At 43.7% G+C, this 17,250-nt stretch overlaps 1 protein-coding gene across 2 annotated transcripts; it reads right to left on the reverse strand.

The window, feature by feature from the left end:
• Window positions 1-328: 328 nt before the first annotated feature.
• On the reverse strand, window positions 329-16,578 carry LOC117407156 (suppressor of tumorigenicity 14 protein-like). 2 transcript variants are annotated; one of them, XM_059028016.1, is made up of 17 exons: window positions 16,074-16,578; window positions 15,093-15,345; window positions 14,743-14,870; window positions 14,565-14,632; window positions 13,412-13,608; window positions 12,948-12,986; window positions 12,588-12,774; window positions 12,280-12,419; window positions 11,842-11,939; window positions 11,131-11,234; window positions 10,297-10,430; window positions 9,890-9,994; window positions 8,249-8,365; window positions 3,556-3,739; window positions 2,493-2,764; window positions 1,390-1,526; window positions 329-988 (listed from the first exon to the last, which is right to left on the reverse strand). In XM_059028016.1, the coding sequence occupies exons 1-17, from the start codon at window positions 16,158-16,160 to the stop codon at window positions 827-829; spliced, it is 2,412 nt and encodes an 803-aa protein (XP_058883999.1). In that variant the 5' UTR covers window positions 16,161-16,578; the 3' UTR covers window positions 329-826. The 2 variants fall into 2 exon arrangements, with proteins under 2 accessions (XP_058883999.1, XP_058884000.1); XM_059028017.1 differs by lacking the exon at window positions 8,249-8,365 and having other exon boundaries at window positions 330-988.
• Between the last annotated feature and the right edge of the window lie 672 nt (window positions 16,579-17,250).

Raw genomic sequence — 17,250 nt, forward strand, 5'->3', positions numbered from 1 at the left:
CTCCGGTAGAATATCAGTAGGGGTTCAGAAGCAATGCAGGAGAACAAGGTCAGGGCGGACTGGCGCTCAGTCCATGCTCATGGAAACGAGGTATCATTTGGTTAATACACTGCTAGGCTGTGCTGACAGCAGTTTGTAAAAGCTGTATATTTTCTTGTGTAAGAGCCCTTCACTAATTCACTGGCGTTTTGGTTGGGGGGGGGGAGCTTTTCACAGATGTTTAGTTTCTAAACAAACCAAACTGAGTTCACTTGGAAACAAACTCTGGAGGAAAATAACTCAGGTCCTTTTGTATTGACATACTGTACACACCTCAGTGCAAAAGAACTTGGTTCACTTCCAAAGGACTCAGTTCTTTTTGCTGGTTCACTTCTGAACTGACTGTGCTTTCACATTGCACTGAAACACACAAACCAAAGTCCTTTTGCCCAAATGGACCGAGACCACCTCTTGAGAAGGACTCGGTTTGATTCGAGTAAAACTAACTGAACCGGAAAAAATCAGCCCAAACGAAACATGTGTGAAGACACCCTTTAAGAGAAATGAAGAGACATCACTGCTCCTTTAAGAGAAATGAAGAGACATCACTGCTCCTTTAAGAGAAATGAAGAGACATCACTGCTCCTTTAAGAGAAATGAAGAGACATCACTGCTCCTTTAAGAGAAATGAAGAGACATCACTGCTCAACCCAACGGATGCAGCTATTGACAGCTCTGGACGACAGCCTGCACTGATTTGGCTCAGTTGTTCCTTCAACTGTAAACAGCTCTCGTTGTTTTTTTGCAGCAGTTCCTAAAGGGGGTCTGGTTTAACACAGCAGAGGTGTCAGCTCTCAGTCTGCTCCTGTATCCACTCCTGGAACTTCGTTAACCTCGTGTACACGCCCGGGCGGTGCCACCGAGCACAGCCCTCTCCCCAGCTCACGATCCCAGCCAGGAACCAGCTCCCCGAAGGAGCCTCACAGGCAAGGGGCCCTCCAGAGTCCCCCTGCAATCAGAGAAGAGAAGGAAACAAGACTCTGATTATCCAAACCCGTGAGCTCCAGACTGCATGACTCGTCCTTGACTGAATCAACCGCAGGGGAGCCCTAATGAACAAATTCATAACGAGACCTCGAATCGCCGCTCCTATCCCCTCCCCTATCACATCATATACTGTACAGCTCTCTAGACAATAGCTTGAGCCTCATCTGCTCTGGGACTGTGAGGTGGGCAGACAATCTTTAGCAGTATTCTGACAGTGAGCGATACACCCTTAGGTGAGTGTAGGAACCTGAAACTAAGCCCATCGCTATTGCGCCCGGACTCATGTTAAATTGAGGACTGGAATGGGCAGTGACATCCAGCCCTTCCCTTGCACAGGTGAGCACAAAGACCCTGGTTCTGTACCTGGCAGGCATCGACCCCCCCGCTCAGGTACCCCGCACACAGCATTCTGGGGCTCAGGGCGTTTCCCAGGTATCGGTTACACATGGTCTGGTTGATGATCATCACTGGGGCTTGCTGCAGTACCACCGGAGGTGCACCTATAATGAAGAGAAGAATCACATTGTCATCATTCTGTAAACGCCTCTGTTATCCAAACAGCCCCTCTGGCAACCGGGCACGTATTGCGTTTCGTTTCTCTCAAGAAAAGAAAAATAAGCTGAACAAATAGCCCCCTATCGCTTTTTTACTTACTCGTCTGAACCCATCAGTTTGCAAACAGTCCCCTGCTGCCATTAGTTTGGATAATAAGAGGTTCCACTGTAAAGCGTAACACCCAGTCATATGAAAATCAGGATCAGGAAATAAAACAAGATGTTAAGGAGTACATTAGAGGTTGCGTTTACACAGAGTTCTGCTTTCTGCATGCACAGGAAATTGCAAATGGAAATTGTAAACGCAACAGTGCAATGTACAAATGCAGAATTAACAGCTATTAATACCAGTTTCAAGATAAGCCTGTGTTTCTTATTTCTCTCAATGATTCAGATGCCCTTTTAAAAGAATATAAAATCATAATGTACTTTCCTGGTATAGGGGGAAAAGTAACTTGACCACAAAGGAACGTGCTACACTGTACAGCATTCTTATCTGAAGTTATTTGTATAAGACTTCTCTTGTATAAAAACTGGCTCTGGCGCTCCTACGGGTAAGGGAGGCAAAACCATCAGGGACTGTTTCTCCTCATCCCGCTACAGCGGACCCTACTGGCCAGGCGCCCAGTGAACTCAGGCAGACATCTGCAGGGCTGGCCTCGCTGACATCCGCTCTCGAGTTCCTGGGTGAAAAAGGAAGCTGGCTGGGTCGTGGGATCGGAGGAAGCCCAGTTCTCCTGAGCTGTGTGGGGAATTGCTGTGGCAAGGGGGAAAAATAATTGGACACTCTGAACTGGGGAGAAAATAATTGGGGGTAAAATAATTGGGCCCTCTAAATTAAAAAAAGATAAATAAATAAATACTGTAAAAAGGCTGTAAAACTGGGTAATAAATGAAGAAAGACTCCCTTACCCTCTTCCTTGAGCAGTCCCCAGCCTGTTATGAAGCAGCGTTGCCCAACGGGGAACACGTGTGTGGCTGCCGGTAGACATATAGCCTGAATATTATCATTGTACACCACGGGGGCTGCCAGTTCCAGCAAAGCGACATCATAGTCCAGCGACACGTCATCATAGCGCCCATGGGTGATGATGCGCTTGATCGCCTGTGTGACTGGCTTGGGGGCCGTTAGATTCTGTGAGTGTGTGCCAATCACCGCGGACCACAGAGAGGGACTGGAGTACCTGCAACACGCGGGTCAGATCAGTAAGGCTTCATGCTGGATAGAGTTCAAGGGCTACATACTCAAAGCTCTTTGCTCCAAACCGTCAGTGATGCATTTGTTTACAGAGTGGACAAACTAAAAAAGTGACCACACCAGAAATTCATTTAGGGGCTTGTGCGCCGTCTCCGATTGTCTGTAACTCACTGGAGTATTGTAATACACTTCAGAAAATGACATTTATATTTTAGTATTTGTCAAAAAGTAATTGGTATTTTTATTTTAGAGAGGCCTATATTTCCCGCAAATTGCCGACTCCATAGTACAGCTATGGCCAAAAGTTTTGCATCACCTAGAATTTTAGGATTTAAAAAAAGAAAAAAAAAACTATATGAACATAATTTAGATCTTTTACTTAACATCATCTAATCAAATAAACTACAAAATCATATTGCAAAAGTCTACCGGAGATTTTAGATTTTGAAATGTCACCTTTTTCAATTTATTTATATGGAAAACTACAAAACGGTATGTAATTCAGTATGCTAATGTAACATTATCCAGCAGGTTTCATTCGACTTTATGAAGCACAATGAGTTCATTCTACAGGGCGATGCAACACTTTTGGCCAGAGCTGTACATGTAAAATAAGGCACTTGGAGTTAATAGCATAGAGAATGTAGCTCTGACACACAAGTACACCCACACTGTGCTGCAGCACCGCAGTACAGAATCAGTGCTCCTGCAGAACTGGGAGCGCGGCAGTGCCTTTCTATACTGCTTCAGTCCGCTGGAGGTGATGCTGGAGCGTACCTGCTCGCGCCGGAGTCCTGGAAGCAGTGGGAAGCTGATATGATCCAGCGCTGGCTGATGAGCGAGGCCCCGCAGATATGCCCCCGCTGACGGAAGTGAAGGCTCACCTGCCAAGGCCACTCCCCCGGCCCCGCGCTGGTGCCCCCGACGATGCGACTGTGCAGGACAGGGCGACGGCCGCAGCCTGGGGAGAGAACACGGTGCATACAGGGACAGGCTGGTATTCAGAGCTGGGTCTTGTTATACAAACAGCAACACCTCAAATGCTGCTGGAATCTTACTTAAAAAAAATCACCTGCAGTTTTTCTGTTAAGTAGGTATCATAAACATAAAAAAAGTCCTGACAAAAATTGTATGTATTATTTTATTTATTAGACCTATTGTTCCCCTTATAAAACACAAACACAAACTATTATATAAATATAATACTCTCTCCTCAATCTGCATGCTTTTCTTTCTGCAAGCACGTCAGGTCGCCCTGGTTTAGATTGTGACCTACATTATTACGGTGCACAGAATGGCCATTGTCTGCAGGGCAGCAAATGCGAGCTGCAGTCAAGTTCCTATGATGAAAGCCGCAGTGCTGTGCACAGCTCCACAGTGGAGTACAATTGCAACACAGTTTCTCTTCGCTGAGTCATACATTCACTGGGGAGGCTGGTGGTGACTGTCAAGATATAACAGATTATACAGCCTGCCTTGCTCGCAGAGCCTGGGAGCACAGTGGCAGTATCGCACTCCCTGCATTGTTCATGTGAGATTGAGGCACCCGAATCAGAAACCGAACAGGTTTAACAGACAAGGGGAGGATCAGCTGACCTCACTGATTGTATCATGAACAGAGGTGCAGTCCTCAACCTGAAGGGACCGGAACGCCACTAAAATACAGATTTTATTAAACAAGATTTTTATATCAATTCCCATTTTATATGATATACTGAACCTCTAGTAACACATGTAATAGGTAATGCATTTAACTCATTTGTAAGTATTTCCATAAAGTGTCTTTCTCCATCTTGTCAGTGTATGTGTGTGTGTGTCAGTGTGTGTGTGTCAGTGTCAGTGTGTGTGTGTGTGTGTGTGTGTGTCAGTGTGTGTGTGTGTGTGTGTGTGTGTGTGTCTGTGTGTGCGTGTCAGTGTCAGTGTGTGTGTGTGTGTCAGTGTGTATGTGTGTCTGTGTGTGTGTGTGTGTGTGTGTGTGAGTGTGTCCTCACTCGTAGTCGATGCACTGTTGCTGTCGCCTTTGTCAGGATTTTTAGCCTTCTTAAAAGTAGTTAGTAAAAGAAAATTATCTCTTCATTGTATCAAGAGCACTACTGACTCACTGAATCATGTGACTTAGCTTGTCTATTATACGAGTTCCAGCGCGACCGCACCACTGCTGTCTATAGAAAAGAGTACCGGGACGGTGTGCCAGCGCGACCGCACCACTGCTGTCTATAGAAAAGAGTACCGGGACGGTGTGCCAGCACGACCGCACCACTGCTGCCTATAGAAAAGAGTACCGGGACGGTGTTCCAGCACGACCGCACCACTGCTGTCTATAGAAAAGAGTACCGGGACGGTGTGCCAGCGCGACCACACCACTGCTGTCTATAGAAAAGAGTACCGGGACGGTGTGCCAGCGTGACCGCACCACTGCTGTCTATAGAAAAGAGTACCGGGACGGTGTTCCAGCGCGACCGCACCACTGCTGTCTATAGAAAAGAGTACCGGGACGGTGTGCCAGCGCGACCGCACCACTGCTGTCTATAGAAAAGAGTACCGGGACGGTGTGCCAGCGCGACCGCACCACTGCTGTCTATAGAAAAGAGTACCGGGACGGTGTGCCAGCGCGACCGCACCACTGCTGTCTATAGAGAAGAGTACCGGGACGGTGTGCCAGCACGACCGCACCACTGCTGTCTATAGAGAAGAGTACCGGGACGGTGTGCCAGCACGACCGCACCACTGCTGTCTATAGAGAAGAGTACCGGGACGGTGTGCCAGCGCGACCGCACCACTGCTGTCTATAGAAAAGAGTACCGGGACGGTGTGCCAGCGCGACCACACCACTGCTGTCTATAGAAAAGAGTACCGGGACGGTGTGCCAGCGTGACCGCACCACTGCTGTCTATAGAAAAGAGTACCGGGACGGTGTTCCAGCACGACCGCACCACTGCTGTCTATAGAAAAGAGTACCGGGACGGTGTTCCAGCGCGACCGCACCACTGCTGTCTATAGAAAAGAGTACCAGGACGGTGTTCCAGCGCGACCGCACCACTGCTGTCTATAGAAAAAGAGTACCGGGACGGTGTGCCAGCGTGACCGCACCACTGCTGTCTATAGAAAAGAGTACCGGGACGGTGTGCCAGCGTGACCGCACCACTGCTGTCTATAGAAAAGAGTACCAGGACGGTGTTCCAGCGCGACCGCACCACTGCTGTCTATAGAAAAGAGTACCGGGACGGTGTGCCAGCGCGACCGCACCATTGATTATGAGATGTACTGTAGGTGTGTGTGCTGTACTATACACTATAGATTACAAACACATGTAGGTTACAGGTGGTATTTCGCATAACAACAGATTGCAAAGATGCAATGAAATTCAGATCAGAGGGAGACACAACATTGGCATTGACCTCGCCACACTTCTGCAACCTCTTCTGAGCAGGCCCCAGATGAGTCCAGCTTTCATATACTGATATAGTAGATTGTTACATCATTAACTATTTGAAAATGACATCACAAGCACATTAACAGATTTAAATAGAAATAAATGAGTGTAGTTACTCGGGCATCAAAAGCCTAGAAGTACCTCCATGTTGGGAAATTCAGTATTTACAGTAGATAGATGGATAGATAGATAGGTAGATAGATAGATAGATAGATAGATAGATAGATAGATAGATAGATAAACTCTATATATGCCTTAATAAACTTGTATTACCAACTTCAAAAGAAACGAAAAACTGGTCACTGCTTCTGATACCCATTAGATTATGATTCGATTGTAAAACAAAGTGAATAGAAGCAGCAGCCGTGAGATAAATGTACACTTGACGAGACGCAAATTAAATAATAAATGATCCTGAATATTCCTTTTAGAAAACCGTTGGCGACGGAGCTGCTATGATATTCCCTGGTATGTTACTGTGGTGTAATTATGGCAGGAGAGATCCGGGAAACAGGATACCGCCTTGTTAGAAATACCTGCAATACTGAGGGTCCTGTGGACAGATCGCTATTATATTATCAGGGCTGTATGCTGGCACCCATTTTGTCAAACGATGTGTGTCACTGAGGGTTTAGTTACAATAGGGGTGTAGGCCAGCTGGTTTACCAGGGAGCTATACATATGATATCTATACACTTGTGTCAACAACGCTATTGAATGTCAGGACTGGGACACTGGCTTGGCAAGAACATGAATTCAAATTTCAGTTCCAGGAATCTCTTCAAAAACTTAGTAAAACTGATCCCTTTATTAACGTCACTGAACACAATGAAAATACAGCCGCTGGGTGTCAGAGGAAGACGTGGTTTATGTTTTCTAGGGCGTAGGCATTAATGTTTGCCACTCATTCTGAAAGATCTCTCGAAGTTAACCCTAAATTCAGATGGCACTCTATGAAGGTCTGGATCTCAATGGCAATGAATGTGAAGGTCTTGACCAAGGCTGGGATTAAAGTGTCTTTCTGAAGACAGCGGCTGCTGTCTGTTTAACATCCAATCACTATTGAATAGTCAGCTCAGACAGCATTTTTGTTTCTAGACCTAATGTCCTGACCTTGATTTTCAGCACCTCCCGTATATGCTTCAAATTCTCTTGTGGATCAGGGTTTGGTGTCTTATTGTTGGTGTCAGGAGCTGCATGCCCACCTTTGCCTCGCCGTGTTTTAACATAATCTTCAGGTTTGAACAATCCCAGCGGCAGAGCGACTAATACTGTAGGAGGACCACACTGTTGCTGGTAAGGAGGCTAGTTATTTGACGTTGTTCGTCGCTGGAGTCGGGACAGTCCACAACAACGTCGCACTGGGCGTTCGGTTTAGCAATGCACTTCCTGTCGTTACAGAGGAAGGCATTGGGTGTGCAGGCCCCCTCTGTGGAGGAAGGAGGAGATGAATCTGGAGTGTCATTGTGATCTGCATGGGATTTAAACCACACTTCATAGGAGCACAAGGAGAGGATCCACTGCAGTAAGAAAGTTTATTTAAGGTGTTGTGACGTATTGCTAACAAATTCCATATTGGACTTTGATGTTCAAAGCTGCAAAAGGAACTATAATGGCAGTAATGCTACTATTGCTACTACTGAATTCTCTGTGTAGCTCAATCAATAAAGAATTAGCTTGTGGTTCCTAAGCTCGTAGCACTGAATCCCTCTGATGGAAAGCATTACTTATAATAGCCCAGTATAATAATAATAATAATAATAATAATAATAATAATAATAATAATAATAATAATAATAATAATAATGAGGAGTCTTTCTTCCTCTGCTGTTTCTGTGTAGGAATCTCCCTACGATTATGACCTGGGTAAAAGCACAGAAGCCTGGAGTGAACGAGAGTCAACATCATCACCTCAGATTTTCAGTTTTTACAGTTTGTGGATTAATGTCTTTCCTTACAGCGTATGCACAATGGAGTATTTCTGCAGATCATATAACTATGTAGTTGCTTTCTTAAGAGGCGAGTCTGCTCTCTTACCCTTTCCGATACAGCTGTTCTCGTCACTCTCATCCTTGCAGTCTGGTGTCCCATCACAGAACAGCGTGCTAGGCACACACTCGCCACTCGTACACTTGAACAGCCCTCCAGGACACGCTGAAATGAACAGGACTCATTCATAGTTACCAGCATTTACAAAGGCACCGTGAGGCAGCAAAGGCTATTTCATTGTTCCCCAGTCTACACTGTTTTTGCATTTCTTTGAGGAAGGGAATATCGGAGGGGATACAGCAAGGAGGTCAGAGAAGTGCACTTCTCATAGGGTAGGATAGGGCACTCTGCCTCGGGTGTTCAGATAAAAGACATCTTCTGGAATTTACACAAAGATTTCAATAAAGTGCTAGAGGGTCCAGTATAGGGTTAGCCTTGGACTGAGCTTTTTACATTTCTAATTTGGAGAGAAACACATTGTATTTACTGCTCATTTGCTTTGGGGTCATGCATTGCAATATAGATTTCATTTGTTCTACTGTATATGTGTAGGTCTAGTATAGGTGCTCAATGTATGCTGTTATAGGTGCTGAATGTATGCTGGGTGCTGAATGTATGCTGGTATAGGTGCTGAATGCATGCTGGTATAGGTGCTGAATGCATGCTGGTATAGGTGCTGAATGCATGCTGGTATAGGTGCTGAATGCATGCTGGTATAGGTGCTGAATGCATGCTGGTATAGGTGCTGAATGCATGCTGGTATAGGTGCTGAATGCATGCTGGTATAGGTGCTGAATGCATGCTGGTATAGGTGCTGAATGCATGCTGGCATAGGTGCTGAATGCATGCTGGTATAGGTGCTGAATGTATGCTGGGTGCTGAATGCATGCTGGTATAGGTGCTGAATGCATGCTGACATAGGTGCTGAATGCATGCTGGTATAGGTGCTGAATGCATGCTGGTATAGGTGCTGAATGCATGCTGGTATAGGTGCTGAATGCATGCTGGTATAGGTGCTGAATGCATGCTGGTATAGGTGCTGAATGTATGCTGGTATAGGTGCTGAATGCATGCTGGTATAGGTGCTGAATGCATGCTGGTATAGGTGCTGAATGTATGCTGGCATAGGTGCTGAATGCATGCTGGTATAGGTGCTGAATGTATGCTGGGTGCTGAATGCATGCTGGTATAGGTGCTGAATGCATGCTGGTATAGGTGCTGAATGCATGCTGGTATAGGTGCTGAATGCATGCTGGTATAGGTGCTGAATGCATGCTGGTATAGGTGCTGAATGCATGCTGGTATAGGTGCTGAATGCATGCTGGCATAGGTGCTGAATGCATGCTGGTATAGGTGCTGAATGCATGCTGGTATAGGTGCTAAATGCATGCTGGCATAGGTGCTGAATGCATGCTGGTATAGGATGCTGAATGCATGCTGGTATAGGTGCTAAATGCATGCTGGCATAGGTGCTGAATGCATGCTGGCATAGGTGCTGAATGCATGCTGGTATAGGTGCTGAATGCATGCTGGTACAGGTGCTGAATGCATGCTGGTACAGGTGCTGAATGCATGCTGGTACAGGTGCTGAATGCATGCTGGTATAGGTGCTGAATGCATGCTGGTATAGGTGCTGAATGCATGCTGGTATAGGTGCTGAATGCATGCTAAGTGTTTTGCTGTACTTACTGCAGTTCTGCTCATCACTCCTGTCGCTGCAATCATTCCAGCCGTCACATCTATAGCTGAGGGGCTCACAGGAGCCGTCCCCGCAGGCGTGCATCTCTGGGCAAGCTAGGGCATTGAAACAGACCAGGACATTACCAAGACATGAGGCTTGAGACGTATTAGAAAAAGTACTAGGCAGATATTGGAATGATCAAGTGTGACACAGGGCCAGATTCTCCAAGCTATTGAACCCAAATCGTCATTAGCGCAGATTTATATCTGAAAGGAAAAACACCAATTGCAATTCTAAACTGGATCTAGCCCAAAGAGATGTAGTGATCTCTACAAGGTTTTAAAAAGGTTTGCTGGCATCCTGTTTTAGTTTCCCCTTTCACGTACTGTAAGGAACAGGATACCACAGAACTTACTGTCTTTGGGGTCAAAGCTTGAATATTCTGCTAAGAACCCCCTGCTGGTCCCTGCAGAGTCTGTGTGGAATTGAACAGTGAGGATGTTGGAGCTGCTCACCACCACCAGGGGCACTGCACTCGCACCGCAGTACCTACAGAGATACAAAGAGCGCTTCAGAAAGCAAGCAAAGCAAAGCATAGGAGTGAAAGCAAGGGCAAACCCTCAGCTTTGAATCAGAGCCTGGGCACAGCTGTGGAGTTTAAGGGGTACAAGACTGTGACTGAGCCCCACAGCACCAAATCTGCAGTGCTGCCTCATTCAGAGTATAGGGATTAGAATGAAGGTCACGTTTACAAGGATCTAAGTTGACGGCAACTAAATTGAAGTTTAACTTTAGAATTTTGATTGAGTGTTTTCATGTTATGGATGGGCTAAGGCTATAATCTGTGCTTTTCCTCCTTAACCCGACGTACACATTGATTTACAGTGTAACAATATACAATAGAAATTGTATAACAGTAAAAAAAAATAGAAATCAATGCAAGATCCTGATAAAATTGTACATTTTTTGGTTAAACATTTAGTAAAATACTAAGCCATTTAGGGTTTGAATTTCCATTTAAATGACTTGTCCCTACATGTATGTCACTGTTGATAAACTTGAGGGTTTAACCGTCCCTTTCAATGTATGGGCCTGTAAACATGTCATTGCTCAGATCAACTGAACTGACCCTCATCTCATGAGCAGTGAAAGCCCTTGAGGAATCACTCTGTGCTTTAAACACTGTCATATAGGGTAGAGATACACTTCAATTAGCCCGCAGTGAGTAATGCGACTATGCAAGGTTTACCTCTTACTGTTAACAGAGACCCAATCTTTATCACAGTCTGACTGCACTCCGTCAAGGTTCAGAGTCACAAATCCAATCCTAATCCGCAGATAAGAAGCAGGGACCTACAGTAAAGAAGACAATATTTATCCGCTCATTATCTTTGGGAAACAAAGTGCCCCGTCTCCTACGAGGAGGGCAAAGGAGGTAAAACTAGAAGACAGACAATCAGGCATCCCTTTCAATACACAACACATGAAAGCACAGTCCATACAAACTGAAACGTCTCAAGTATTCTGTAAGCTTCTGATGCTGCCACAGGTCAATTACAAAAAAAAAAAAAACCACGTCCATCAACAGCATACGATATGGTATAGTTACCCCACCGCCCTTTAAAAGCAGACCTTTAGTAACTGACCAGTAGGGGGGTCATTGAAACACAACGAGGTCAGCTTTTCACCGACGATTTTTCCTCCCCAATCTACAGGAGTGCAAAGGCCAATGCAGAGCTCCCTGTGTGTCCCCAGCCAAGGTCATCAACTCAGCACTGCCAGGATTCAAACCAGCACTCCTGATCGCATGACTCCAGCATGGCAGTGCCTTTACTGGGGAGCCCATTGAAAAAGCTACTTGTCCAAATGTTTGTCTACCAGACTAAGCAACTCTCTTCAGTTTTACTCAGATTTCAGCCCACACTGTTAAACAAATAACCTGGCATGGTGATTTACTCACAGTTATTGTCCACAGACAGTCTCGATTGGGTGGATAGTAAGTGGGGTAGAACGGAGATGAGAGAGATCCATTAAAGGACGTGATCCTGCCTCCACAACCTGAAAGTTTAGAGGATTGAAACCGGTTTATCAGCAGACCTTTGTCTTCTTCATGCAGATCGACGTGACTTTGTACTCCTGATGACATTCATAACACATTCATATTCTACCAGTGGGATTTCTGCACAACACACAGTGGGCTGGAGTTTCGATGTGCTGAAGATTTAGATTTCTATCACGTTTTAGGGACATGCAACATGTTCAAGTTTTATGAAATTTAGAACCACAATGAGAATATGGCGTGATTAATGAAAGTGGTATCACAGAAACAGTTTTTGTGCTTAGTGTAAATTGTACATTCTCTGCACAGTAAGAGTGGGGGAAAGATAAATCTACTTACTGACATCATCTATGAATCGCACTGTTGCCTCCAATTCATTGAAGCGTTTCTCTTGTGATTGGAAAGCGATTAACATGACGTTTCCTGATGAAACCACACTGAGCGGCTGGAGGGATGCGAGCCGGCTGGAGGAGCAGACCCTGGGAGAGGGAGGAATCATCGAGCAGTAAAAACAGGTGTACTGTACATGAGAGAAAACACATTCACACTTCAGGTACTTAACAGCTACCTTACTAATATATTCTGCTTATGTTATGTTATGCATTTGAGACAGGCCTCCTATTTGGCTCCCCTCCCCTTGCCCTTACTTTGTGATGAGCCGTCCTTGTCCTGCTACCAGTGAGTCATACACTGCAATAGAGTTTGTGTGGCAGTCCCCGTCCATGATAAAGTTTTGAATGGTGATTTGAACGAGCTGGCCAGCGGGCGCCCTCAGCTCCCAGTGACACGCAGCTGGACCGCGCCACTTGATCCTGTTATCCACAACCGCACAAGCTAAAAAGAACAAAATCACAACAGGGATCAGAGGAGTCAATGTTTTAAAATCCACGTCATAGAACGAACAATAGAAACCATGCTGTAATATGAGACAAGCATGCATTTAAAAGATGGCATGCACAGTCATTTCAGCCTTAAATGGCTGCATCATTAGGATTCAAGCAACTCACCCTCCTGTGAAGACAGTAAATATTCCTCAAGACTTGATTCTGTAAAGAAAGGATACACCATGGTTTAAAAACACTATCGAAATCACAGGAAACTACACAGGCTTGATCCACACAGAGTAGTTTTACAGGCTCCGTGCACTAGTCACAAATAAGGATAGATTCTCAAAGCTATTTACTCTAAGCCATCATCAGAAAAAAAAAATTCAGATAGGAACAATGCACACACAACATTTAATTCAGAGGCATCAGGTATCAAACACCTATACCAACCCAAATAAAACCAGCGAACAACACCCATAGGACCCTCAGCTGTCAATCACGCCCCGCAACATGCTGCTGGCATATACCACCCTCCATAGCCCAGACACACACCCTGGCGCATGCCAGTACTTTAAAATCACCCGGGAACTGGCGAGGCCCTAATCCAGTTCCCCTATCACCCCAGTGGGGGTGTGGCACAGTACCATAAAGGACAAGCGAAGCAGCATCCACTTCGTAGTGTCCAAGGAGAGCGCTGCTGTTCCCGTGGGAGGAGGTCATCTCCCTGAGGTGACTGGTCAACACACTCACAGCGTCTGCTGCAGGGGCAGCACTGTGCTCCGGCCGGCCCTCATCCTCCACAAGAAACACGAGAGAAAAGTGAGAGACCACACTGCCCTCGCTGAAAACAAAGGGGAAGGGGATTCATCAATCCAAACTGGTTTGGCTTTTTTTTTTTTTTAAACATTTGAAAAGGGAAAGATCATTTATTACTAAGGGGATTTAAATGTGTGGAAATTTAAGAAAAAAAAGATGATATGAACATAAATTTGATCATTTTAGATTTTAAAATTTCACGTTTTTCAATTTGTCAGTTTTTCCTGAAGTATATGGAAAACTACAACACATTATGTCATTCAGTATGTTAATGACACACTGTTCAACAGGTTTCATTCGAATTTATGAAGCAAAATGAGTTAATTCTATACGGTGATGCAAAACATTTGACCACAGCTGTGGTTACTAGACATTGCATCTGAAACAGACATTAGCGATCGCATGTCATTTATTTGCGCACATTATTTATCTGCTATTTATCCACCACCTTGGATAGTTTGTAGTGTTGTAGTGTAATACTTTACATTGTGTCTCCAATTGCTATGCATTTACATAGTAACTACTTAGTAAATAAATGTGTACTTACAGATCATTACAGTGTTATTATGTATAGTTACAATGTGCTTAATGTGTAAATCCTTTCCACAATATATGTAAGTGCACAATTATATCAGAAAAGGGTTAGAGGGGTTAGGGTCAGGGTTAGGGTTAGGGTTAGGGTTAGGCTTTGGTTTAGGGTTATATCATGTACAAAGATTTCCACATTAAGTGCATTATAACTATGCATAATAACATTGTATTTATGTGTAAGTACACATGTATTTACTAAGTCACTCCTCTGTGTATACACAGTAATTAGAGACACTCAATGTAAAGTGTTGCCCAGTGTAGTTCAGGGCAGTAATGATGGTATTGTTTATGGGAAACAAGACCATTAGCCCAATACATTTCCAAAGGGACAGCTGACTCATTTATATTAGTAAACAGTTTTTTTTTTTTTTAAAGAAATGTAAACCTTACCTGAATGATGTTACATTGGCGCTTAGAAAATGCCAAACCAGTTTAGAATTTAGGAAGGCTTTGCTTAACTGTAACAAAAGGCAACACATTTATTTAATGTGAGGGGAAGGGTACAGTACTAAATGAATGTCACACTCACAGTCGATTTAATGCAAATGCTATAAGGAAAAACGCTTACCAGCTGCTGAAGTGTGCTGGCGAGGATCTTGAAATCTGGAGTGTTTCTGTGTGTCAAAGCTGGACTGTATGAGGCATTCGTGAGGCGTAAGGATCCTCCGAAATACATTCTCTCAGCTGAACAGGAGGCTGCCAGAGGACATACCAGCACCAAACATTAAACACTCACACTGTACAACAAGTGTGTCTAATGACTGTGTATTTACACAGCAGTGACTTAGTAAATACATGTGCACTTACACATCATTACAATGTTATTATGCATGGTTACAGCTCTACCTGTTTAATGACCTCTTTTCCAGTGCATACACTATATTTTTGGTTTTGGATGCCATGGTTGCTGTTACTCACTCAGTAAGTACCAGGTAACTGTGGCGGCGCCCCCAAGCACCAGCACGGCTAGGCACAGTGACACAGCGATGCACGCTGCTTGGCAGTGCTTGCCAGGCCTCTCTGCCCGGGCAGCGTTCTGGTGCCCTGCTGGGAGACCGTGCTGCGTACTCATCCCGCGGCTCAAGGCAGGCTGGCACGCGGTCGGGTACCATGCATGGACGAGATGACCCGGAGCCCAGGCTAGAGCTCCCGTTCCCGTGACTGCGGAAATCTGCTGAAAGAGAATGGAAAATAGAGTGAAAACTCTCAATCAAGACGAGTCAAAGACCTACAAAATGAGGGCTTAAGAGTTCCATTACATGAGAGCGCATGTTAAAGTAATGGAAGTCTTAAGCCTCCATTGTGTTGGTCTTTTACATAGAAATAAATGATTACCATTTAAAACGTTTTTATTATTATTATTATTATTATTATTATTATTATTATTATTATTATTATTATTATTATTATTATTATTAACACTGATAAACACTTTACTCAACAGCTAAGCCCTGATTCTTGAAATATATATGAAAGATATATTATCTTTTTTATGCCCAAGGTGGGGCACAATTAATCTATCGATTTGTTTAAAATATTTGCATATTCCAAATTCTTCAATAAAATACTATCAAAAAACTAAAATTCTTCTTTAAAAAAAACACATTGCTAGCGCCACTAAGATTTGAGGAAATGGATTTTAAACCATTGATTACCACTCTAATAACAACTTTTGATTCAAACAAACTTAATAATGACAATGAGCAAACCAGTCCAAAGTTCTCATTTACAAAGGTACCTTGCCAAGAAGGCTTAAACGATAGACAACATATATCTAGCTTTAAAAAATAAAAATAAAAAAAACGAAACTAAAACTAAATAACTAAATAAAACTAAATAACTAAATAAAAATAGAAAAAATATAAACTAAACAAAAAAGGATAATTCTGAAAAGTTTACATGTGTTGTGAACTCCGGCTGCCGGTCAGACTGGAGCGCGCGGTTGTGGTCGTGTGTATAAGCGTCTTCGGCACTTAATGTATTCATTTCTTCAGCACACAACGTTCAATGAAACAGCCTGATCCAGCCGCGATCTCTGATTTTCACAGATACGCTTTTATTGCGTTAATGCCAGTTGAGTGTCCTGTGTTTTTTCTTTCATATGTTGTTCTCTTACGATTTTCCTAATGCCTCTGTCCCCTTCTCTCTGTACTCGATCTCAGACTGCAGAACAAGGCAGCCAGTCACTCGCTAGCCTACCTGCTCGAGGCTATTAACGAAGGGAGACCTCTTTCCGTGTTCTTGGGAACGGCTGATTCTTTTTTCTTTCTTTCTTTCTTTCTTTCTTTCTTTCTTTCTTTCTTTCTTTGTCTTTCTTTGTTATCAAATCAGACCAGAAACGCAGCAAAAGCAATTGAAGATTTTAATAGAATGACGGTACTGTACGGGTTAGACAATAAACTTCTGTGATATTTAAGATTAGTCTGCGACGCCCAATTTGCAGATTTCCACAGAGTGGCCCCACTCACTGTGGAACGGTATCCCTACAGATTAACGTCACACACCTTGCAGGCCTGGTTGTCACATTGAACCAGTGTCAATGGTTATGCATGACGTCAATACATTCTCTTATAAGAAACCATGCAGACACATTCTTTATGCGAACCCATCCTCGGTGTAATATATATTAGCTACCTGGGTTAGGTAAGTGTGGTATTTACAATTAGTTATAGGAGTAAACCCCTAGTATACACCATTGGTTAAATCAGTCAAATAATGTTATACATGAACTGGGTGGGCTGACTGAAGACCCACGTTTATTGTTAGGTTTTTTTTTTCTTTTAGAAGCTCTGAAATTCAACAAACCAATAGGCCTGTTTGCAGAAATTATAACAATAGAGAAATTTAAAGAAATCCAAACACGTTTTTTTTATAATCTTTTTTATTATTATTCTAAAAAGCAGACATTGAATCAAGTATAAACATGTATAATCTGGGAACACACTGCATACCCCACCAAACACATTGGGACAATCTTGCTAAATGTAGCAACTTAAATAATAATAATAATAATAATAATAATAATAATAATAATATATTTGTAGTGTGCTGTGTTCATTTATAGACTTGTCTTTAT

Source organism: Acipenser ruthenus, chromosome 8 (assembly GCF_902713425.1).
Source record: "Acipenser ruthenus chromosome 8, fAciRut3.2 maternal haplotype, whole genome shotgun sequence".
Taxonomy (NCBI): domain Eukaryota; kingdom Metazoa; phylum Chordata; class Actinopteri; order Acipenseriformes; family Acipenseridae; genus Acipenser; species Acipenser ruthenus.

Excerpts from the sequence above, each read along its gene's own strand:
- LOC117407156 (XM_059028016.1), bottom strand. The coding sequence starts at position 16,160 with ATGAATACATTAAGTGCCGAAGACGCTTATACACACGACCACAACCGC. Across the intron at positions 12,987-13,411 it reads TGCTTCGCTTGTCCTTTATG|AATCAAGTCTTGAGGAATAT; the intron begins GTACTGTGCCAC and ends CTTTCTTTACAG. Across the intron at positions 989-1,389 it reads GGGGGGTCGATGCCTGCCAG|GGGGACTCTGGAGGGCCCCT; the intron begins GTACAGAACCAG and ends CTCTGATTGCAG.